Source organism: Carassius carassius, chromosome 35 (assembly GCF_963082965.1).
Source record: "Carassius carassius chromosome 35, fCarCar2.1, whole genome shotgun sequence".
NCBI lineage: Eukaryota > Metazoa > Chordata > Actinopteri > Cypriniformes > Cyprinidae > Carassius > Carassius carassius.
The window spans coordinates 18,005,887-18,032,117 of record NC_081789.1 but is presented as its reverse complement, the minus strand read 5'-3'; the positions used below and the strand labels follow the sequence as shown (position 1 = coordinate 18,032,117).

The window sequence follows — 26,231 nt, the reverse complement described above, 5'->3', positions numbered from 1 at the left end:
AGAGAAGTGGCTTCTTTGCTGCCCTTCTTGACAACAGGCCATCTTCCAAAAGTCTTGGCCTCACTGTGCATGCAGATGCGCTCACACCTGCCTGCTACCATTCCTGAGCAAGCTCTGCACTGGTGGCACTCCGATCCCGCAGCTGAATCCTCTTTAGGAGACGATCCTGGCGCTTGCTGGACATTCTTGGACGCCCTAAAGCCTTCTTTACAAGAATTGAACCTCTTTCCTTGAAGTTCTTGATGATCCTATAAATTGTTGATTTAGGTGCATACTTAGTAACCACAATATCCTTGCCTGTGAAGCCATTTTTATGCAACGCAATGATGGCTGCACGCGTTTCTTTGCAGGTCACCATGGTTAACAATGGAAGAACAATGATTTCAAGCATCACCCTCCTTTTAACATGTCAAGTCTGCCATTCTAACCCAATCAGCCTGACATAATGATCTCCAGCCTTGTGCTCGTCAACATTCTCACCTGAGTTAACAAGACGATTACTGAAATGATCTCAGCAGGTCCTTTAATGACAGCAATGAAATGCAGTGGAAACTTTTTTTTGGGATTAAGTTAATTTTCATGGCAAAGAAGGACTATGCAATTCATCTGATCACTCTTCATAACATTCTGGAGTATATGCAAATTGCTATTATAAAAACTTAAGCTACAACTTTTCCAATTTCCAATATTTATGTCATTCTCAAAACTTTTGGCCACGACTGTATATATAATTCACTTTTATAATTCTGTGTGAAAATTGTTTAAGTGGATCTTACACCAATTCTTTTTTCACTGAGAATCAATCCTAGTTTAGTATCAGAGAGGCTGACGCCGTTATTTTGACTCAGACTTCAATAAGAGTAAGATTTTCAGTGAATAAAAAGAGTCATAAAGACTAATTAATGGTGCTTTTTATCCCTTTTAGAGCTTGTCGGTTCATTTTATGCAAAGTTTTGCCTATTTTTTTTTAATTTAAAGTTTTGCTAACTTTTCAAGATTTAAAAGATCTAGCTGTCATGGTGTGCTCACAGATGATAACCGCATATCGTCTTAGCGCCAATGCCTGTAAATTGGTCTACACATGGTTAAGTAGGTTTATTTCATAATTCTCATAAAGCAATTTAATCTTACCTTACACTTCATCAAGGAATATAGAAAGAGGGTTTAATGAGAGGGATATTTCATCAGTTCTCATTTACCCCGCATGACGGTACAAAAAAAGGGGATGAGAAATGAAATGAAACGGAGCATTTTTAATTATGATCATTCTGATCTCAGCAAACATGTTCCTTGTGGAATTAGTTGAAGCAATTAAAATGTAATTTATGTTCCTTTCGGCATACCGCGAGTGTTGATTTAAAGCTCAGTTAGCATGCACGGTTTGTTCCAGTACAGCTTTATGGAGTCTAATTAGCAGTGGTTAGCCAGGACTGCTAGCTGTCCAAACAAACGAAATACTGTTGGCCAATAAGACATACTGAGATGAGTGGAGGTTGGTCTCTAAACATGTGTCTGTAAACCAATCAGCCTCACTGTGGTTACATTGATTAGTGTCTGGCTGAGTGCATATGAGTTTGTGTGTTTATGTGGGTGTGCCGCTCCACATTTAAAGGGAGCTGAGTTTGTGACCGAGTACATGAGAGGAGAAGACGGGGAAGAAAATTCTTCTAGAGAGAAACCCAAAGCTGTATAATTATGCACACACACACCGGATCAAGTTTCTCTTTAAAAAGCAACCAATTATTGTAATGTGTGTGGTTGAAAACAAATTCCTGAAAAGAGATGGATTTTCCTTATAAACACGAAGACTTTTCCAGCAGCAATCAGGAGCGGTGCGGTGTATTATTGGAAATCTTTGTCTGGTTGAGGTTGGCAATGTAAAATATCAGAATTATAGATGTGTCATAGGTTTAACAGACAAATATAAAATATGTACCTTTCAATAGTCAAAATTAGACACTATCAAAGTTTTATTAGTGCCCTTACTGAATCCATTGAAAACTTGTAAACTTGGAACTAACCGCATATTATTTTGCTGTTCATTCGTTTAATTTACGGACGATGTACCTCTTTCACCCTGACGTTAATTAAACCCTGATGTAAGCAAAAATAACCACAAACTTCACAAATATGTATTTAAGGGTACAGAAGCAATAAAAAGGCAAGTTAGAGCAGGGGAAAGTGAAACAGAAGAAGAGTGAGATGTAATTTAATGCCACTGTTTAGAATGCATCGCCACACATACATTTTATATATATATTTTTTTTCCTATAATTTATAGAATTCATTAGTTAAATCTTAAACAATTATATAAAATATTATTATGATATATTATCAACAACATATTTGGGCAAAACAAGGCAATATGCTGAAGGCTTTCAAGTCATCAACAAGAGGCAGCATCAAGGGACATTATGAGTATTTGTGTCAGTTTAGTTATGCAACATCGCTCCCTACTGTTGTTATGTGATACTGCATCTTCATTCATGTAAATCAGATTTGCCTATGTACAGTTTTTAAAAGACCAAGGATTCAGTTTCAGAGTTAGAAAACAGCCACTTCAACAGCAAACACATGACGTACTGTATTTACTAGAAATGTGTTTATACATAATGTTTTCAAATTTTGAACCATAAATATAGCCGTCTTCCTATGGACTGAAACAATACGCCGAAGCCCAAAGGGAGCGACTACCCTGAGAAGCAGCTATAACCTCCGAATAATGGCTGTTTTTCATCTAAAACTCATCTTGCTTGATTGGTGAGGCTGAAAAGCTGAGCTTAACCTTTAAAAATATAGCCATGTGCTTTTAATAGATTCTCTGAGAGCCCCATGATGAAGAGAATTACAGAAATGAACAAGGCAAACAATCAGGGACCTCGCTACAAGGCCCTTGCCATGAGAAGCATTTCAATCACGCACCCAGCTGAATTTTCTCCCAGACCGGAGGTTAATAGCATGAATGCCCTTCAGTCTCCTGAAAGCGAAAACTGGAGCTACAGCAATATATCTGTTTCATAAGTCACCAGCTGCCTCATATTACAGCACAGAGTTGCTCATTATTCAACATGGGAACATATTCTTCGGAGTTCCACAGGAGGATCCCTGATATAATTGTTTATTTGTATATTTTAAAAGAGGCCAAAGGCAACCGCATTATGTTATCTCTGTCAATAGAGCCGCGTTTATTAGTTGATGCGTTATTGGCTGCAGTGAATAGAGAGTTGGAGATGAGGCATAACATGTTTGTACATACAGGATCAGAAAGTCCCTTTGGGGATTTTTATTTTTTAACAAAGTAAAAGCTCTGAGATCGACTGGTGCTTGATGAATAAACTAGACATTAGAATAAAGGTAGACAAGCTGCGGATTGAACTAGTTCAGCCCGGTCTTATTTATTATTTAGTTGGGGACTGAAAGTTGCTCAACAAATTTTCAATTTCTGTTTGTGTGTATGACTGAAACATGGCCAGTATCTATTTATACATTCATTCATTCATTTGAATAATGTTTTTGTTTTGCACACATAGCTGTATATGATTTTCCGGGTTCATTAATTTATTGTTAATATTGAAATTTGTGAAAATGTATCTTTTATTTTCTCACCCTCATGTTAATTAAAAACCCGAAAGGAACAGTTCAGTTGAACTTTTATAGATGTCGTGGGCACTCTTCTTTTATAATGGAAATGAATGGGGTCTCACTGGAGTGAAGCTTCAAAATCGTCCATTCCTCTGAAAATGTTTTTGTACGGCTTCAGAAGACTTGAAATATATTGCATGAGTCTACTGGACCACTTTTATTGTGCTTTTTTGTCATTTTTGTGCTCGACAGCTCTAGTCCCCATCCACTTTCATTATATGGAAAACAGCAGCAGGATATTCTTTCAAAATTCTCCTTTTGTATTTCACAGAAAATCATGAATTCAATACAATATGAGGGTGAATATTAACATTTTTGGTTAATTTCTTACAGAGAAAATGGTACTTGATAAAGAAATAAAACATTATAATAAAGGCAGAGAAGTTGAGAATTAGAGTCCAAATGTGAAAGAGTAAGAAAACTATACTAAAAATTATTAATTATCGGTTCAGTTTTGTCTTATTATTTAGTTGGTTTTGCTTGAGATTGAACACTTTTTGTTGTACCCAGATGCAAATCACACATATACTTCATCCAGTTCACATTAAAATTCGTAATGATTCAAAGCATCGTTAGTTTGAATCCACCGAACGCTGCAAGGAAAGAGTACAACAACAGTCGATGCATCGGTCACTCTGAGACACTGCAACACATAAACACGTAGAGACTGTGTGAGAATCATAAAAGTCTGCCGCCCTGTAAAATCTGACCCAATATGAGCAATATGCGTCACTGTAATTGTGTTTATTGGGAGAGGGCCCAGACACTGTGGTAATTACATATTGTTACAGTCTGCATCCCTATATATTTGATTTATGTATTTTGGCTCCAGCTGACAGATAAATAAGAAAAATTGTTATATTAAGCGGTAATAAATATGAATCATTTCGCAATCTGCCAGGAAATAATATTGTAATCTGTGAGGTGGAAGGCTTAAACAATGTATGTATTTGTGTGAGTGTACAGCATGGTCTGTACTTTGAAGAGACTGATATATCACAGCCAGCTGAGACACACATTTAAGTCCTGTACAGTGTCTGCTCTTTAATACTGGGTGTGGTGTACAAGCCGATGGGTCACTCTATCTGTTTCGGGCAGGAAATGTGTGAAAAACATAAATAAACAAACAATGGAAGTGCATTATTAGGATAATTATAGGCACCGATTTCACTGTTTGTGACTGATGTATCAATGACAATGTGCTACTTTTAGCTAAAAGGGACTGATGGCACAAAAATGAAAAGAAGATTTTATCTATGCAAAGAAAGTCAATGGGGTCCAATGTTGTTTTGTATTATTTTGACAAAACTTTTTGTATTACAGTACATTGAAATTCACACAGGTTTGGAACAACATGGATGAGTAAACTCAATTTTCATATTTGGGTAAACTCTACTGTACGCTTCCTATGCACAGAAATGAGAATGCTGCAGCATTAGTTTGCAGTTACATGAAAACTTAAATATAACTCAAGCATGACACACACAATCCCATTCTAAAATCTTGATATCAAGGCAGGGCTCAGAAACAAGATGCACAATAGGTCAGTACTCCCCACTAAACAAACGATTTTCACCTGCTTCAACATCTCACTGTTTACATTACAATTGATCACATAAGCAAACATTGCAATTCTGCACTTATTTACTCTTATTTACTCACCACCTTACAACGTGGCTACACCGGACATGTCGGTTGTCTGCTGCAAATTTGCTTAGATGCGTCACTTGGCGTGCAGAGTGAGATGTGCAATGCACCTGCAACGCTTAGGTGCTTGGGGACACGCAATCCATTTTAGGAGAAGAATAAAGTATGGTAGCAAATAGGTAAAAGTGTAGAATTGCACTGTCTGCTTATGTGCATCAATGGGAGTGTAAAACAGTGAGATGTTAAGGCAGGTGAAAAGCATTTGGTTAATGGTGAATATTGATCTGTTGTGCGTCTTGTTGATATAATGATTGACAGTTTGGGGGCATGATCAGCTCGGAATGCATTTTCAAATCCACATTAGTCTAGACTGATCGCAGGGTGTTTTATGAAAATGCAACCATTTTGCTGCACATTTGACTCAGAATGCATTATGAAATTCACACTACATTTTGCTACAATTATCTCGTGGTGTCACAAAGAAAATGCAATCTCAAGTGTCCTACCTGTAAGTCTACATGCATTTAGGAAAAATGAAATTGAAATTTCATTTTTTCATTTTGCATTAAATGTTTCACATATGTATGGGAAAATGTACATTTAAATACAGAAATACTTTGCTATTTTACATATTGCATTGTCATTTTGCATATTATATTTCGAAATGAATTTTGCTACCCATATTCTTCTATAAATATGTATATAGTAGGAGCATATGAGTATGTGAAGCGAATATGAATGTTAATAATTCTTCGTCAAAAATGAGAGAGCTATGATATTAGTTTGCATTAATATACACATTTAAAATCTTACTCAAATATGACTAATGTTGACTACTGAACTCTCCCCAATAGTCAACATTAGTCATATTTGAGTCAGATTTTAAATGTGCATATTAAAGCAAACTAATATCATAGCTCTCTCATTTTGTCGAAGAATTATTCACACACACACACACACACACACACACACACATACATACATACATATATATACACATATTTATTAAATCAAATTAAGTAAACAAATGAATGCAACATTGACACGATTTACTAACATGTGGGGAATGAATTAACAAGTTGTGGAATGTTTAATGTTTCTGATATTTATGTTTTGTTTTTGTATAAAATTTTACAATTGTATAATTGTTTGTAACATTACTTTCTACAATTAAAGTAGAAAGAGATTGCTTTTAGTGGCTTACACATGAAGCATGTGGCCCACTTTACCCCAAAGCTACTATTTGGGGAAAAAAAAATTCTTCATTTAATAATTCACTGCCAGAAATGTATATATGAATCTATGTAGAGCTTATTAATTAATTTTCAGAGTGCTGTACTGTTAAAGCCTGGCAAAGTTTTGCCTCCCTACTTCCAACCAATACTGTACCTCTTGGCCTCACACCCATATGCTCAGAGACAAGCAGTCAGTCCTGCCTGTCAGAGGCTGTAGCATGGCAGAGTCAAGCTGTCTCCTCCTGAGTTTCTCTGTCCGCCTTTTGTTTAGCACTCTGTTCTCTATATAGCTGTTGAGCACCAGCAAGACTCCAGCCCGACCTTTGCCGGTAATCCTTATAAAACATAAATGCATGATATCTCCGCTTCTCTCTCACACTCACTCTGTCTCTACATAAGACCACCCCATGGCCCTCATTACAAGCATCCCACTGCCAGCCGATGTCACTGTCTAATTACAATCACCCTTGATCTGCTAGATCATGACGTGAGACCTGCAGCTCACCGGCGTGCAGTGCCGAGGGTCTTTTCCCCGCAGGCGGTGTGCTGAGACGGGCCGACAGGACTGATGAGGGCGCTGCTTGCGGCTCTCCCTCCACGCTGCACCGCGAGCCGACAGGCGGAGGATCATTAGTGAACCAGCTGTTAACAAGCAGCGACAGGACAGCCAATATCACTTCCTGTGTGAGTGACACGCCGTGGGTGGCGACACGAGGAGGCCAGGTGGGCACAAGTTCATCTGATTTAAATCACCTGCTTTGCCAAGTTTTGAAAAAGAATCGCTTAATAATTAAGCAGAAAATGAATTTATTTACTTGGATTTGAGGGTATTGTAATTTTTTGTGAGCATAAAAGCTTTTAATTTCTTTATTAAGATTTGATGATAGAAATGATCAAATAATGATTTAATATTTAATATTTTGATCATGGAAGCCTGATGGAGGTTATTGTAAATGTCGCTGGGATTTTTTGATTATAGCAGTTTTTGCTATGGTGGGTGAATGAAGCTGAAGTATTAGACACTGTAGAATCTACATTTGTTATTGTATTTCTGATGTTATCTATTTTATCAGTGAAGAAATTCATAAAGTGATTACTATTAAACTGGAGGGAATATTAAGATCGGTTGATGTCTGGTTATTTCCACTGTGCTAAATAAAAACCTTGGATTGTTTTGGTTATTTTCTATGAGTTTGTGGATATGATCAGCCATGGCAGCTTTTAGAGCCTGTCCATTGCTGGACATACTGTTTTTCCACGCAATTCTAAAAACTTACAAGTTAGTTTTTCTCCAATTGTGCTCAAGATTACGAGTTTCTCTTTCGAGAAAATGAGTATTACTGTTGTACCATGGCACAGTATGTTTTTTTCTAACCTTTTTCGATTTGATGGGGGCAACAGCTTCTAATGTATTAGAGAAGATGGTGCCCATGTTGCAGTAATTTTCGTAATTTTCTGTAAAGTTGCTTTGTAACGATTTGTATCGTGAAAAGTGCTATACATATAAACTTGAATTAAAATATATTGCATGAGTAGGACCACATTTATTGTTCTTTTTTGTTATTTTAGTGTTTACCAACTCCAGTCCCCATAGAGTAAAGAGCAGCAGGATATTTTTTAAAAATTCTCCTTTTATGCTCCACAGAAAATCATATGAATTTGGTACGACATGAGGTTGAGTCAATGATTAGAGAATTTACATTTTTGGCTGAACTATACACTTAAGCGTGTTAAATGCGAGTTGTAGTTAGGTTTTTACATATTAAGCAACAGTGTGTTTGTGTGCGTGCATATGTGTGCGTGTGTGTGTGTGTGTGTGTGTGTGTGTGTGTGTGTGTGTGTGTGTGTGTGTGAAAAGAAAGAGAGAGATTAGAAATGATGGTATGACACTCTCCTATCAGGACAAAATCCATCACTGTCAGAAGCAGCAGACTAAGAGTAGCAGAGCTCCCAGACCACAGATTCAATTTTACTCCCTTGAGCCGTTCAGCCCGGCCCACACATACAGACACCTTCCATCTGAATAATAGCTCCGCATAGATTTGAATTTTCACTCTGCACTCCAGAGCACGGCCACTGTCCAAATCTAACTTTAGGAGTTTTGTTCTAACACATCCCACTTCTCTCACACCAGTATATGAAAATATAAACAGCTCATTTGTTAGAGAGTTTGTGCAAGTTCAGCTGCAGTTCTTATTCATTGTAAATGCATGAATAGGAGGTCTTCATAATTAATATTTGAGCATAACTTAGGGGTTTTCAATCATTGTAGACCAACACTGGAACATTTGTTCTTTATGTTCTGTCATAATCAGATATTATAATTCACGCAGGCCCACGATTAGGTCTACAAATGCACCTTTGCTCTTTGGTTTCCAATCAAAAGCCAGCTACAGGGTCCACCATACAGGGACGCCATCTCTGTGGAGTGTGATTGAGTGGACAGACATGCTTGACAGATTTGAAATTACAACTGGAGTGTGTGATCAAAGTTTTAAGGCTGTGGTCCCATCTGGCTTTAAACCACCTTATGTCTCTATTGCTCATGCACAGGGGTCACAATTACATAACGGATCTCTCAGAAAATCCACATGGATTCATTGGTTGTGAAAATTGGCTGAGAACTGTGAACTCCAGTGTGGTGTAAGCTGATTAATGATTAATGTGCAGCTCTGCCACTTAAAAGGCAGAAAAGGTCAGCGGCTCTGCCAAAGGGTTCGGGGGTCTCAAAATACTTACAGAGAAATGACGAAGAAAGGAAACGTTGGTCTTTCCACAGGTTTTCCCACTTGCAATTCATTTCTTCCTCTCATGACGGATAAATAAACCCATTTTAATCAGAAAAAGAAATTACATTGGAGGGAAAGCAAAAACAATGCACTTTTTAAAATATTATACAGCTATAGGCACCTAAATATATACAATGTAATTAAACATAACTGACAAAAAAAAGGAACCGATATAATACTCCAAAATGGATGATGTGATTGTGCACTGGCTTCAATCACTCATTAGGTGGAGCTGCACTTGAAATATAAGAGATTTGTGAGTGAACAGCGCCACCCAGTGGGATATCACTGTCACTGTCTTAGTACAGAGCATACTGTATATATGGTTATTGATGAAAATAATATAATATAATAACTTACCAAATAAAAAATACATTATAATTAATAAACATATGTAAAAATATATATATTAAATAAAGAAACATCAGGTTTTTCCCAAAGATTGCTTGAATTTATTCAAATATTTACATACCTATAGATGAAAATATCATCAAATATATTTATGCAAAATTGAGGACGTAGATCTAGTGACTGGAAGACAAAAAATGGGCAGAGGTTTGATACGGCAAGCTGTATTGAACACATTTTCAAAAGGGTTAATGTCAGTCAGGCAGTGTCAGTCAGACTTTAAATCACACTCGATTTCATAATACAAGAAGAATTTTCATCATAAAACACCACACGCTGCAAATGTTCGGAACACACATGATTAGTCCTTTGCAGGATGTGAACAGTTACACACAGGTATTCTATCAGGAGCAGTGCCATGCAAGACCATCATAGACAGTTTAACAAGTGTTTAACAAAAGTGCAGCACTTATATTATGTGAATATCAACATGATATCAAAAGACAGCACAATTTAATATCAAAATCTGATATTGCTATTACAACACTACACCTATAAAATGACTGAACATTAAGTGCGTATTAGCTGCGCTACTCTGGCAGTTAATAGGTGAATCCGATGCGGTGATCCATGTGATCTCCCAAGAGTGTCTTCGCCAATCTAATGCCATTACTTCTGACCCAAATTCCCACCAGCCACTCTAAGCACCAAACAACTAAAGTAAAGTTATTAAGTAGAAATCATACCTACATCAGCTAAAGTAGCTGTGATTCTTAAGGCCCAGCCTTTCACAGTAGTTTCTTCAAAGCAAAGTGTCCTCCATCCGGATCCTTAACGGAGAGGGATGCTCTGCTACTTTCAGTGTCAACCCCTCCGTGCTCAGTTCTAAAATCAGCCACTAGAGGGGGTACTTCCTGATTCTGTCACTGAAGTCTGTTATGTACCTTCCCCTTTGCCTTCTTCCTGCTTGGAATCGGAGTCTGCCAAGCTTTGGTTTTTCTCTTCATCATTCCCTACCTCTGAGAACAAAACATAGAGAGCTTTGTTTGTGAAAACAAAAACAGAAAAAAAACCCCAGATGGTTATGATGAAAACTAGTGGATACTCAACGGCCTACGGCACGGCAGGCTGTTTAGCAGTCGCTGCTATGCTTTTTTCACAGGGATGCCTTCGGCTAACAGGCCTATATTTGATAAAGCACATCCGTGTTTGTCTTGAGCTAAAAACTGGTGCAGGAAGCCACTAACATGCCCTCTAAACTCTCTAGTTTGCCTAAAGCAGGCTCGTCTGGTGCATTATTCATGACCAGCCTGCATCTTAGTGCCATATTACATTACTGCAGTGTTTTGATGACACTCCATGTTCTTTCTGAAGAGATAACACTCAGCTTTACTCACCTGCTTTGCTAATATTGTGCTCAGACAGAGTTTGGGAGAGTCCGCTAGCGTCCAGGCCACCGGAGGTTCCCAGGATGTCGTGTACAGCATTGCGTCGGCCGGTCCTTCCAGAGGCCATGAAGTCTTCATACGTCACCTCGACATCAGTCATATCTAATGCGTTTCAACATAGCAGTGCCTGTGACAGAGAGAGATTTTCTTATTTAGAGCCACTTTGATGTCATTAAACATGAAAAACTCATGTGACTTTATGTATATAGTCACAATTATTAACCTACTAAAAGGAATCCAAGCACAAAGATGAACATAACTGCTGCATTAAAATGTCCTTTTAATTATAGTGTAATTATTAAAATATTTTTTGGCTTGCCTCACTACAATACATTGGGCTACTGGTTCTCATAAATAGGTTTTCTAATGTATTAAGAATTTATATATTTTTAGATAGTTCCATTTTTCACTTGTTCTAAGTCTGATGCAACGGTCTATTTTAACAATGCATTATTTTATATAAACAAATATATTTATATAATATATGCTAATTAGATTTTATTTTACATATTTTTAAAATATTAATATATATTTTTTTATAATTTATATGTAAATAATATATATTTACAATTATTAAAATACAATATTTACAATACAATATACAATACAATACAATATATACAAAATATACAATACAATATTCAATACAATATTTACAATACAATATACAATACAATAAAATATATACAATATTTACAATTTATAAATGTAAATATTTGATTTGCTTTCATCGAATGCTTTTCTTAAAAACATTATTTACAAAAAATAAGCAACAAGCTACAATGTATACAGCTCTAGCGTAAACTACTCTTCAAAGGTATGGGGTCAGAAAGTTTTTTTTTTAAAGAAATTTATATTTTTATTCAGCACATAGACATTAAATTGATTAACAATGACATTAAACACATTTATAATGTTACAAAAGTTTTCTATTTCAAATTAATGCTGTTCTTTTGAACTTTCTATTCATCAAAGAATCCTGATAAAAAAAAATTATATATATATATATATATATATATATATATATATATAATTTTTTTTTATCAGGATTCTTTGATGAATATATATATTATTTTCACAACAACAACAACAACAACAAAATAATAATATTTAACTGTTTTCAACATAATTAATAGTAGGAAATGTTCCCTATTCTCCAAATCAGCAAAATAAAATGATTTTGTAGGATAATGTAGCCCTTTATTACATTTCACAAGATTAATGCTTTTACTGTATTTCTGATCACACAGATGCAGCCTTGGTAAGTATAAGAGACTTCTCTTAAAAACATTAAAACAATTTTGAACAGTAGTGTAATATTCATAAATTTTGAATATTTTCAAACTGATTCTATAACTGATAAACATTTGAACAAATATTATTTTAACCATTAGGAATCCCAACCATGTAACAATGTAAAGATTATATAAGCAGTCATAATCTGGCCTAGATAAGTAGCTAAGCTTGGATAAGGGACTGTTTATTCTGTCACATTTATGATGTCATGCATTTCTAAATTGTCCTTCTGAATTCCTTTCTTACTAGAGATTCTTTTTGTATGTTGCATGAAAATGTCCCTTAAAACATTTTTAGTAATCTGATCCCTGAACAGATCATCGAAACAGATGTGGCTCAAATCTGCTAGAATGTTGTTGAACTAAATATCACTCATGATGAGATGTGAGGACGGTCTTCCCTGAGCTCAGAGTTATATTTAGCCCATTTTATCATCTCAGCACAGTCATTCTCAGCTGTTGCCTTCAAAATGGTGCCACTGTGTGGTGAAACACCCATAAGGAGGTCATCATTAAAGGGCTGTTCACAGCATTAGACTCCACTCCTCCAACAAAAATATTCTATTTTTTTTATTTTATTTTTTATTTTGGTTACTAAATAAGTGGAGGAAAAAAAAGGTGTATTATATGTTTAATTGGACTTTCAGTTCATAGTAATACGATGTACATGTATATATGATCAAAGTGTATGTAAAAAGTTATGTAGAAATACAGAAAATTCAGAAACTTTTATTCACCACTTTACTTAATATACCATGATGTTGCATTCTACTGATATGCCTCTGGCTGTGAGCACTAAATGAAGTGTCTTTTTTCATTTATACATGGGAAACAGACATAATCTAAAGCGCACTTGGCAAAGTAATTCAAGTCCAAAAAATCAATGTGGACTTGAGTGAGCAGTTCCTCGAGGCAACAGTGACAACCGTGCAGAAGAGTTGTCACACACGCTTACCCTGCCTATGTCTAGGTAGACCTCTGAGGAATCCACCAACGCACCCTCAGAGACAGCTTGTGCAACAGTTTGGACAAAACAGCCCCAACAAACTGAGAATTCAACAATAGAGGTTCAGCAGGTTCACATTTTACATAACAAAGAACAAAACAGGACTGCTGTAGAAAGAGTGCAGAGATGGGTGTGCCTCTTTTTGCATAATGTGTACACCACTGATGTTTGAGAATGAGTCCTGGGATAGAACAGGTTGCAACTTAGAAAATAAAGGTTTATAAGAATTAAATTGAGAAGCAGGAGCAACCTGCACCCATTTTCTCACTCAATTTGGGTGCCATAGTTTTAAAAAGTTCAATATTCAATATATATTTTTCTGAATGAATTTTCGAATTTGATTGTACCTAATTTGTGACCCTGGAGCACAAAATCAGTTATAAGTAGCAGAGGTATATTTGTAGCAATAGGCAACAATACATTGTGTGTGTCAAAATTATCGATTTTTCTTTTATGTCAAAAATCATTAGGACAAAAGATCAAGTTCAATGAAGATTTTTTGTAAATTTCCTACCGTAATTATATAAAAGTTTAATTTTTAAACTTTAAAGGTTATTTTCTCAATATTTAGATTTTTTGCACCCTCAGATTGCAGATTTTCATATAGTTGTATTTCTGCCATATATTGTCCTATCCTAACCAACCATACATCAATGGTAAGCCATTTATTCATCTTTCAGATTATGTATTAAATTTTAGTTGAAAAAAAAAAAATTACTCTTATGACTGGTTTTGTGCTCCAGGTCCACATATTATAAATGTTTTCATAAATATGCAATGGTAAAAGATACATTTATACTCCAGTTCACTCATTTTAATCTATATGAAGTACTGATTCATGACCTGAGAACAGGTGGTTTCAGGGGAAGTAAGTGATAATACAATGTTATAATTGCAATACTAATAAACAGAAGTCAAATGAAATAGTCATTAAATATTAAAGTTAAACATTTTTATTCATTTCAGTGTCTTTATTTATTTACTATTATTGTTGTTGTTGTTGTTGTTGTATTTTTTTTTTTAAATAAAAAAAACTAAATAGGTAATCACAACATTTTTTTTTTTTTTTTTTTTTACAGCCCAAATACAGTATTGCAGTTTTTACCTCTGACATATTATATTGGAGAATGTTCTGGAATTATAAGAGATCTAATGTTAGTTACAATGTGCATCATAATAATAACTTAATTCATAATTAAACCCTTCATTGCCTTAAACTCAGAATATATATCACCTTATTAACCAAAGCCAAACTGAAACAATAGAGATTTGGTTGTGATAATCTAGCTCTTCTTCTTTGCCTTTGTTTATATGAACACACAATCCTGACAGATTTATTAACATTTAGAGTTTAAAATGCATTATTTTATATGACGTAAAAAGAAAATACAAGTAAATAATAATTTTTTTTATTTATTTTTTTGTGGTAAGACACTGCTACTAGCTGTCGTCCTTTACATGTCACGTGTACTCGGTAATAACGTCACATCAAAACATAGTATCCAACATGACATATCCAGATATGACAGCTACAAGTGCAAATCCCAACGGAGCAATTCTTTCATTTACAGCACACAGCATACGGCGTTTGAGTTTAAATGAATGCAACGGGTTATATAAATCTGACAGGCTATAACGTTACACAGATGCTAATGAAACAGGAGCGCTTATCATAGAATACGACTCAAGAGGTATTTATAAGGCCGAGCGAATTCGCAAATCGTACCTGTTTTAGGCTGGACGTGTGTCTAGTGGTCAAGGCAGCAGTTTTGTCGCTCTGGTTAATACTTCAGTGGGATGCGACGCTGCTGTCAGTGCTGCTGCTGCTGGTTCAGTCCATGAGTCTGCAATCTGCAAGACAAGAGAGAGATGACGTATGCGCGTTACTGAGTGTTGATGATATGCGCGAGGATTATCCTAAACCACTCTATCTGTTAAGTGTCCATGCTCAGTAGTGCTGAGGCGTCTGATTAATCTCAGTGACTCGAATCTTCTGTATCGGTTCACGGATTCGTTCAGTGACTCTTTGTTTTGTGTTTTGACTTCAGCCGGTAGGTGGCGACAGTAGTGAGTCGTTTTTGTTATGATGACCGTTCGCTCATTGTACAGTTTGATCATTGTATTGTTTTCCCGCCCAATTTCTCTCATACTGAAAGTGAGACTGATGTGCCTGATTCTTTTATGTGATGATAATGAGTTGAGTCCTTTCATTTCATCTCTCAAAAGGAAGACTAAAAATATGATTCACTAAATGCAAGGGAAAGAACGATTTGAGTTTTCTTTTGATATTTCATTAATCCTCGATAGGAAATGTGTGACCTGGAACACAAAACCAGTCATAAGTAGCACGGGTATACTAGCAATAGGCAACATCACTACTATTCAGGGCCGTATTAAGACAGTGTGGTGCCCCTGGGCACTATACCTCAAAAGCCAGCCAAGTGCATGCAACCACTGGCGCTTAATTTTAAAGTCTGCTGGTAAACTATGCAGTCCAGCAGTGCTGTCGCAACTAGCAACACACCTCCGTACCATCCTGACCACTGTACTAAATACAGATAAATCTATGCTAACTTGATGATCTAAATAACTATATAATTGCTATGCTGAAAGATGCTATAATAGTCTATTCTGGTCATTACCAATACTCGCAATTCCAGCTCCTGACTCACTACAGTGATTTTGATGGTTTTATACTGCCAAGGGTGTGGTAGCTCGTACCAAGGGGCGTGGTGAGCTGGAAACTTCTTATGTCACCTGCCACCGCTTACGTCACTTGCCACCGCAACATCCAATAGGAAAAATCAACTGCAGTACCCACCGTTCAACCTGAAGAGGGCAGCACTCACACGTTTTTACACCATATATTGTAGAATTAAAACACTTTATACTCAAATGTCAAAAAAGTTACTCGAATCAATGAACAGCACTAATAAAGCCCCATTCTTATAGATCAGTAACTAAAAAAAGTTGGTTTAGGGTTTAGTTACTCTTTAAGGTGATATTTCAAATGTAATTTTTTAACTTGTCCAACTGCCATATTTTTCGGACTATAAGTCGCACCTAAGTATAAGTAGAATCAGTCCAAAAATACGTCATGACAAGGAAAAAAACATAAGTCGCACTGGACTATAAGTCGCATTTATTTAGAACCAAGAACCAAGAACCAAGAGAAAACATTACTGTCTACAGCCGCGAGAGGGCGCTCTATGTTTTCAGTGGTAGACTATAGGAGCACTGAGCAGTATAGAGCGCCCTCTCGCGGCTGGAGGCGGTAATGTTTTAACTTTAACTTCAATGGGAAACAGGGATCGCTTCTGTGTCATTGTCGTCCTGAGCTCATTCTTCACTCGTTTTAAAAAAAACTTTCGATCCCTGGAACATTTTGAATTGTAGCTAAACGTCTAGCGTCCTTGTCTTTCTTTAACTTTCTTTTTGCAAAACCACTCAATTGACGTCTGTCCATTTTGTTTAATTAATGCCGCGTTTCCACCACAAAGAAAATGAAGAAACACTCAGCGAGTTATCTTTCTGTGTTAAAAGAATGACACATTGGCGCATACTTGTTGTGGACCAACTCAACTCTGACAGATTGGGGATGGAAGGGGGGGGCTGATAGTGGTCATGTAATCTTTATTTAATTATAATTTATTATTATTATTGTTGTTAAGTTAGTGTTCATAAACGAGTTATGTATGGCCTTTCAAGAATTTCAAGTTAATAATAAAACAATTTGCGAAAAATATTTTTAAAGCTTGTGTCATGTGGTGCCCCCCTTGTTGTTGTGAATGGTTGGTGCCCCTGGGCGCTGGCCCAAGTGCCCTTATGGATAATCCGGCTCTGCTAGCTACTATTATTATTATTTCTTTATTTCAGACCTTTTAATCCATATCACAAACAGAATACCAGAAACAAGAGAAGAAAATCACATAGAAACATACATTTGCATACAACAATCACTATTTAAAAACATACAAACTTGAATTCCAGTGCTTCAATAACAAGGAAGAATACTAATAAATGTAATATTTAATATAAGAAATCATGAATATTATTTTGCCGAATTTTTTTTGCCATTGAGTTTGCAATCATGGTTGGTTCATTTCTTTTAATAGACCATACAGCATATTTAAATTTGCCATTTGCACATTTCTTTTTCTCTAATTCTGGGCCATACCTGCTTTACCTGTTAAAACCCAATTTTTAAAAACATCTCTAGCAAGTGCAATTCAGATACATATTCATTCCATCCAGCCCTAAAAAGATCACTTTTAACTACTTATTGACAGAAAGGTCTACCAGCATTATTTAGACAATACACTGTTTCATCATGCATATACATAAAATGCAACTCATTGATATGTTTAGAATTCTTACAGTTAAAAATGATCACACAAAATAGCCTCTGTTGATACAATCTCAATTAATCTCTTCTCTGTTAAGATTTTATACTGCCAAAAATCATTTGCCGTTAAGACTTGCCCAATCAAATTTTTCACAATTCCTGTGTTTATAATAATCGTTCACTTAAGGTAAACTTTCAACATTTAACATAAATAATAATAAAAATAGATATATGGTCTGTTGTGGCCAAGTCATACAAAATCTCAGGTTTAGACAATAATGTGCATCAGCTGTGCATATACAGTGGTCCAAACAATATGTTGTATTCCATGCTTCACTGATATATGTATAACTATCTATTGGTAACAGTTGGGGTCTAAATTATTTTACAAGAATTTCCTACCATAATTATATCAAAACTTAATTTTTTATCAGCAATATGCATTGCTAAGTACTTCATTTGGGCAATTTTAATGGACCCTTATGACTGGTTTTGCGGTCAAGGGTCACATAGGTGCAATTTCAGATAAAACAGTGCTGTCCATATGATTTCATTAAGTAAATTCCAAACAGTGCAGCTGTTGCTTTGGAATGGATTTCTCACCACACATGGCAGATGTGCTGTTACAGCATCCAGCAATCTTTAAACAAGGGCTCTATTGTTTGTCATTTCATCTGAAACACATGTTTGATTGTTCCTTCCCATGGTGCCATGTGAACAGGATCCTTAAAACAGAAGAATATGGTGCAATATGGCATCTGACAGAGACAATATTCCTTTATGTTTCTTTTGCAAATATTAGCTTTGGGTTTTGAAATTTGCTAGTAAATATAATAACAAGAACAAGAATGTACAAACATGTACTAGAGTAAGTCTGCATGCAGAAAATCAGTTTTTATTTTCAAATATCAGTGGAAGATTATTAATCGTTCTATATATATATTGTAATCTGTTTTTATACAGTCTATTATTGTAATGCACAGTCTGGCCGCCTCCCACATCCCACCTAGCGGCCAGTTGCAGGTACTGCACAGCGTTTATTTCTGCATGGAAACGGGAAAAGACCAATCAAAAATAAGGATACTAGCATGTGAAGCGGCTACCTAGAAGAGCCTAGTTGCTACAGCATCGTCCTCATTATCTTACCAGGCAAGAAAGATGGAGGAAATAGAAGGTAACGTTAGGGCTATTAAAAAAAAAAGCAACAGAGGATGTACATATTTTTAATATGACGCTTCTAATCTTTAGCATTCAATCCTTGTGGTTGGATAAGGGAGAGCAGCTTTGGTTTATTCGTTCGCTGATGTTTGAGGTTATCACCATGGAAGAGAATCACGTCTTGTAGGAAAATACTTACGTTTATCTCTTATTTGAGCTGTGTGTGTGTATATATATACATATACATAGATATTTTGCTAGATAGCTGAAGTGCTTTTGTTGTGATATGCGATTTTGGTAATTTGAGCTGCCGCAAAACAACATTACATTTCAATCATTTGTTCTGCTCTGTTTAAAATAAAATATATAATGTCAAGATTTTTTCTCCCAACACTTTTCCCATCCTCAGGCTTGCCTTCAGTCAGTCTCTCAGTTGTTTTACTTGGACTGACAGCAGTTACCTATTTCCACACACTTCCTCTGTATCTGAATGAACTGATCGGCACACCCAGATACACTCACTCAGCTATTCATCTTTACCATTTTTGTTACCATCATACCATCATAATTATTTCTATTATATCATGTTGATCTGTTACTATTTATTCTTTGTGTTTTGTTTACAGAATCTCCTCCTGTTTCTGAAGACCTGCTGCCCTGCAAAATATGTGGAAGAAGTTTTTTTTCAAAGGTTCTTGTAAGTATTTCTGAATGGGTGAGGAGTTGACAGCTGGTGGTGGTTGATGTAAATTATCTTGCCATTCAAATGTGTGTGCAAACATAAACATAAAAATCCCAACGTGACATTCTAAATTAAATGTATAACTATATAAATAGTATTTTTACTGTGTAAGTGTATGTGCATTATTATATGTTGCCTTGCAAGTTGCAGTCTGATACAGGAGGTACACTACAGTTCAAAAGTTTGGGTTATAAACATTTTTTAAAATGTTTCATAAAGAACTCTTTCATGCTCACTTGGGCTGAATTTAGTTTATTTTAAACATACAGTAAAAATAGTAATATTGTGAAATGTTATTATTACATAGAAAACTGTTTTCTATTTTAATATATTTTAAAATGTTAATTTATTGCTGTGATGGATGAGCTGAATTTTCACATGATCCTTCAGAAATCATTCAAATATGCAGATTTGCTGCGCATGAAAACATGGTACTTTTTTATTTTCGAAAGAACAGCATTTATGTGAAATCTTTTGTAAAATGTTAATTGTCCTTATTGTTAATATTTATTAATTTAATGGTTCATTGTTGAATAAAAATATTTCTTTCTTTCTTTCTTTAAAAAAAAAAAACCTCTCTGAACAGTATTTTACATTATGCTTTGCCCAGCAATATACTAGCTACTTATGTTGTTATGTAGTTGCCAAATCAAGGTTAGCAACAAGGCATGTATTTCTCTCGGGTCACAAAGTAAACACAAAACCTGGTATAATTACTCAGTCAGTACAATGCTGTCACAGTTATTTGATACCTTCCCACCTGATTACCTGTTGTAGAAAAAACATGTGCTGATCTGCCAGAAGGCCGCTGCAAAGAAAAGAAAGGTGTTTGACTCCAGCAGGCAAAGGGCAGAGGGGACTGATATTCCTACAGTCAAACCCATAAAACCAAAGGTGAGAAAACGACCACATTTAAACATTACAGAAACACTTTTACAACACTAGTTGTTTGGACCTGGATCTAGTTTACCTTGCACTATATGTGTTCCCTTCATATTCAGAGTTGATTGTGAACTGTGAGTGGTTACGGTACATACAGTGTATTGTTCAGACTGCTGCACATTCAGAAACCGTGTCATGTGCTGTTGACATCAAATTCATCTGCAGGGTCACTGCGTATATTGGCAATAGTGTTTTTCACCAACTTCATCTTCATAGTAACAGAACAGCATTAGCATAAAGACAAAAAAATTATTTTGCTGGCTTTTAAACCTCATTGCCCAGCAACACTGGCAGCAGTTCCTAGTACTGTATATCTAATAATAATAAAAATAACAAAGATATTTTTGTAAGCTTACGCTTCTTCAACACGCCAATATCCAATGAACACAGCTTTTTTTTCTGCATCAAAATGCTCAGGGAATAAAAACCTCAGTGCTAATCTGCAGTTATTAAAAATTATTCCCCCCACACTTTTTGGATCACATTTATTTTTAATTTCACATATAGAATAAATGTGGTCAATGCAGTTAAAAAAATAAAAATAATGCTGTTATACAATATTCTTTTATCCAAATGGACTTGCAGTACTTTCAAGGTACATTTTTATTTTTATTTAAATATATCAGGTTTATATGGGTATAAATTCAAAGCAAATGAGTAATCTAAGAATTATTTTAGTAAAATATGTTAAAATAAAAATAAAAAAAAATTGAAAACTTTTTGTTTTGCAATTTTTTCACATTTACTTTTGATGAAAACCTCTATGCAAGTCTCTTGTCCTCCATGAATTACTTCTTTATTGTATTATTATTTAGTTGTGTGGACATTCCTTGTTGCGTATTTTTCCATCATTGCAGTTCCTGGGAAACCAAGCCCATGACTTTTCTGTTGATTGTGCCATTCTTTATCATTTCATGCTTGGCTTCCCCCACAACATCAGTTTTTTGGGGGCAGTGTGAACATGACATTTTCTTCTCAACTTTCTAAATACACCAGAGAATTTGTTTAAAACTTTGGAATTATAGCTTTAGTGAGACGATGTCAACCTCCCTATTAACATGCTTTGATTCAGAACAGTCAAACTCCGGTTTGGCCTCAAGCAAGCATACCAAATGTAAAAAAAAAATAAAAAATAAAGACCTCAGTCTCAAACAGAGCCCACTATTCAGCTCTTTTTTCCTTCACGGCTACCCTCATACACTCCTGAAAAAAAATCTTAAGACCAGGGAATGCATTGCAAGTTTTACACATTTCACACTAGTGGATCATAACCGGGTTGTAAGTGATGCTTCAAAATGCCAAAAGAAGGAACAAGAGCAACAGACAAAAAATGGAGAGTGGGCAATTTATTGAAAACTGCATTTAAACTCAAACAGGCTGTTCATCAGCAGTGTTTGGAATAACGCCGTTTAAAAGAACGGCGTTAGGTAACGACGTTATTTTTTCAGTAACGGGGTAATCTAACTAATTACTTTTCCCGTCGTTACAACGCCGTTAACATTACTGGACATTAAATGCAGTGCTTTACTATGCATTGATTTAATAAACTATGTAATCCGAACGCACCCCTGGCTCACACAGCGAGTGAGCAGGTGGGTTAATAACGAGATATGCGATTATGATTGGCTAAGGCAGAGTCATGTGTTTATGATAGCCAATCAGAGCCAGTGTTTTTACACACATTAGTGATGGGAAGTTCGATTCTTTTCCACGATCCGGTTCTTTCAGACGGTTCGATTCAATAAACCGGTTGAAAAAACCGGTTCACCGGTTCTTTTACGCATGACGTCATTGGCGATGACGTAATGGCGTCAAGTCTATCAAACATTCAAATATATAAAGTCAGTAATCATAACTTTAGTCAGTTTAAAACCTCATAATCATGGAAAGTTTACAATTAAGTTGTGCAACAACGCACCCAAATACAGTAACAGCAATAATGTGCTTACGGGGATTTAAGTCTTGAAGATATAAAGTAAATAAATTACGTGTCATTAGCGCAGAAACCATGATCAACTTACTATACATAATCCAATTGCGATGTATTTGTTATTAAATGAACTTACATTTCGCCAGATTGCCCTTCATTGAAGCCCTCGGTTTACCCGCGCTCATAACATTAGCTCAGAATCAATCACCAAAATAATCAGTTCAGTTCAATTGTCTGTCTGTCAATCGGCTTCACGCTGAATCACACATGCGCAGTATCATCAGCTCCTCGGTCCTCGAATCGGACGCGTCCGAAAGAAACGGTTTTCGGTTCAGTGTACTGATGATCCGAAAACTGATGCAACCGGTTCTTGACTCGAGAGCGAGAATCGCTCCAGCAGTGGGCGTGTTCGTTTGTCATCTGGCTCGGCTCAGTGTACATCTTCAGTTCTCTCTTCACAGCAGTTCAGTCAGTGTACTGTTTGAGTAAATGAACTCCGGGATATTGGTTTATTCTGACTCAGAGGGAGTGCCAGTCACGTTAAAAAAAGTTAACAGCTTAAGTAATATGTGTATTAATGCGTATTGGAGACGCGAACCGTTTCAAACGATTCAGTTCAATTTGGTGAACTGGTTCAACCGGTTCACTAAGAAGAACCGGTTAAATTGAAAGATTTGTTCACAAATCGGACATCACTAACAGACATGCCAGCACGCGCCAGCGGCGCCAAACACACACACACACACACGCAACAGCTAAACAGAGATTCGCAGCAGCAGAAGAGATGGCGAATCAGGATCAATCCGATGAAAAGTTGGCATTTTCAAGGTGGATATATAAGCACTACTTCAAATTCATTGTGGTCAAAGGCAAGAACGTGCATGTAATGTGTAGCCTACATGTAATGTGTGACACGCATCTACAGAGCTAGTGGCCAAAAACACTTTTCTTACAAAGATAATACTTGAAGTGCAGGATAAAACTCTTGCTGTCTGTTGACGTGCAATAAATATCGAAAGTTATGTACGAACACCTGTCTGTTCTAATAATTTCAACTGACTTGTGAAAACTGCTAAAAAAAAATACAATTTCTTTGACATAAAGCAACTTTTTTTTTTTTTTTTTTTTACAGTAACGCAAATAGTTACTTTCCCTGGTAACGAGTTACTTTTATTATAGAGTAGTTCAGTTACTAACTCAGTTACTTTTTGGAACAAGTACTGAGTAACTATAACTAATTACTTTTTTAAAGTAACGTTCCCAACAGTGTTCATCAGGTGATCAAAAGTTTAAGAGCATAGCCATAAAAAGGTCACATCTGCACAAAAATATGGCTTTCATGTCATTGTTCTTCAAGCAGTCATACTGTCAAGATCTCCTGATGGCAAAGGCAAAAAGTCTTTCTCTCTTTGAACGTGGCAGGATTGTTGAGCTGCACAAGCAAGGCCTCTCGCAACTCGCCATCGCTGCCGAGGTTGGACGCAGTAAGACAGTCATTTTACATTTCTTAAAAAATGGGACAAAAAAGTCAAGTGGTAGACCCAAAAAGATTTCACCCGCACTGAGCCGCAGGATCCGACGGGTTTGTCCGTGAAGACACAGGTCGATCCTCGACCCAAATTAAGGCCCTTACTGATGCTGACTGCAACCCAATAACCATAAGATGTCATCTGCTAGAGAAGGGCTTCAAGAACAAAAAAACATCTTCAAAGGCCACGTCTCCTCCCACGACACAAACTTGCCTATTTGGAATTTGCAAGGGAGCACCAAACATGGGACATTGAAAGGTGGAAGAAAGTTTTATTCTCTGACAAGAAAAAAATTAACCTGGACGGCCCTGATGGCTTCCAACGTTACTGGCATGACAAGGAGATCCCACCTGAGATGTTTTCTACGTGGCACAGTGGAGGAGGCTACATCATGATCTGGGGTGCTTTTCCTTCAGTGGGAAAATGGAGCTTCAGGTTGTGCAGGGGCGTCAAATGGCGACTGGCTATGTGGATCTGTTGCAGCGGGCATCCCTCTTGACCGAGGGCCCCCATCTGTGCGGTACTGACTGGGTCTTTCAACAGGACAACGCTGCAATTCACAACGCCCGCCTGATGAAGGACTTCTTCCAGGAGAATAATGTTGCTCTTTTGGACCATCCTGCGTCTTCCCCTGATCTAAATCCCATTGAGAACATTTGGGGATGGATGGCAAGGGAAGTTTACAAAAACGGACGTCAGATCCAGACCATGGATGCCCTTCGTGAAGCCATCTTCACCACATGGAGCAACGTTCCCACCAGCTTCCTGGAAACAGTCGCATCAAGCATGCTGAAATGAGTGTTTGAAGTGATCAACAAGAACGGTGGGGCTACTCACTAGTCCTTTTTTGACACTTTTAGTTCTGTTGTGCGTTTATTTTTGGGCTATGCTCTTAAACTTTTGTTCAGCTGATGAACAGCCTGTTTGAGTTTAAATGCAGTTTTCAATAAATTGCCTACTCTCTATTTTTTGTCTCTTGCTCCCGTTTCTTCTTTTGGCATTTTGAAGCAGCACTTACAACCCTGTTATGATCCACTAGTGCGAAATGTGTAAAACTTGCAATGCATCCCCTGGTCTTAAGATTTTGTTCAGGAGTGTATCATATCCTAGTGTCCTGAAGTATTCTAAAACCCCTTTTGGTTATGTTTCAGTTACAAAGTTCTTCCAGCAGCTCTAAGTCTAATAAAGTAAGTTGAATGTTTGATTTTGTTTCTTTTTTATTTTCCTTTTTTCTCATCACTGAATTTTGTGTCTTCACCTTGTCACTTCTAATATTAAGGCAACAGTGTTTAATATTTGCTTGCTTTGCAATCTCCAGAAGAGTTATACATTTAAAAAAGTTGTAAATAATCATGATTTCTTTTTCTTTCTTTTTTTTCTTCAAGATGTTTGTCTCAAATTTACCTACTGGGTTCAATAAACAATGTTTATCTAACTGTCCTGACATACAAAAATACAAAAAAAATGATTGTTGTTAAAAACAGTGATTCTCAACTTATCTCACACAACATTCAAGATATTTTCTCTAGTATTTCTGCTGTAATGATGATTAGCTTGTTTTCAAACGTTTATTGTTAGCAGAAAATAGGAGTATCAATAGATTAAAATTGATGAACTGCATGTTGTTGTTGTTGTTTGTTGTAAAAGCAACACTTGTTGATGAGAAAAAAATTAATAAATATTGACCAGTACAACATTTTAGTTTAATTAGATTATAATAATATTCAACATTTTTAAACAAATTTTAAAACACTAATAAAAATAACTGTCTCAACAAGTGAATAAAATGTTCATACTGTGCGGTATAATGTTGTGATGCCTAAATTCACTTATAGTGGTAAATATGATTTATTATTATTTTTAGAGTTTTTACTTTTCATTTAGACAAAATGGTGTAGAATTTTACTATTGTCCATTTATCCTTTTTGGTTATAACTTGACAATTATCAGAATTTTAATAATTGTACATTCCTACATTTGAAATAATTAAGTAATCTTTCCCACTTTGAAGGTTATGTAGAAGGTGATTTAGGAAACGTAGAATTAGATCAGGGGTGCCCAACCCTGGTCCTGGTGATCGACTGTCCTGCAAAGTTTAGCTCCAATCCTAATCAAACACACCTGAAGCAACTAATTAAGGTCTTCAGGCTCACTTAAAAATAAAAGGCATGTGTT

At 36.1% G+C, this 26,231-nt stretch overlaps 2 protein-coding genes across 3 annotated transcripts in view; one reads left to right on the top strand and one right to left on the bottom strand.

The window, feature by feature from the left end:
- Nucleotides 1-9,742: 9,742 nt before the first annotated feature.
- Nucleotides 9,743-15,393, bottom strand: pkia (cAMP-dependent protein kinase inhibitor alpha). Its single transcript, XM_059524715.1, has 3 exons — nucleotides 15,137-15,393; nucleotides 11,059-11,236; nucleotides 9,743-10,680 (listed from the first exon to the last, which is right to left on the bottom strand). Exons 2-3 carry the CDS (start codon nucleotides 11,207-11,209, stop codon nucleotides 10,598-10,600), a joined length of 234 nt encoding a protein of 77 aa, XP_059380698.1. The 5' UTR covers nucleotides 11,210-11,236; nucleotides 15,137-15,393; the 3' UTR covers nucleotides 9,743-10,597.
- A 3,392-nt stretch (nucleotides 15,394-18,785) lies between these two features.
- zc2hc1a (zinc finger, C2HC-type containing 1A) overlaps nucleotides 18,786-26,231 on the top strand; it is a 39,528-nt gene continuing 32,082 nt past the window's right edge. Inside the window, exons 1-4 of one of the 2 annotated variants that reach the window (XM_059524713.1) lie at nucleotides 18,786-18,929; nucleotides 19,540-19,610; nucleotides 20,433-20,549; nucleotides 25,208-25,243. In XM_059524713.1, coding sequence (XP_059380696.1) covers nucleotides 18,914-18,929; nucleotides 19,540-19,610; nucleotides 20,433-20,549; nucleotides 25,208-25,243 — 240 coding nt within the window. In that variant the 5' untranslated portion in view covers nucleotides 18,786-18,913. The remainder of the gene's footprint in view (nucleotides 18,930-19,539; nucleotides 19,611-20,432; nucleotides 20,550-25,207; nucleotides 25,244-26,231) is intronic. The other variant, XM_059524714.1, reaches the window with a different exon arrangement.

Bases quoted from the DNA above. Each gene is read 5' to 3' on its own strand.
- pkia (XM_059524715.1), bottom strand. From the start codon at position 11,209: ATGACTGATGTCGAGGTGACGTATGAAGACTTCATGGCCTCTGGAAGG. The intron at 10,681-11,058 runs GTGAGTAAAGCT...TTTTGTTCTCAG, and splicing joins GCACAATATTAGCAAAGCAG to AGGTAGGGAATGATGAAGAG.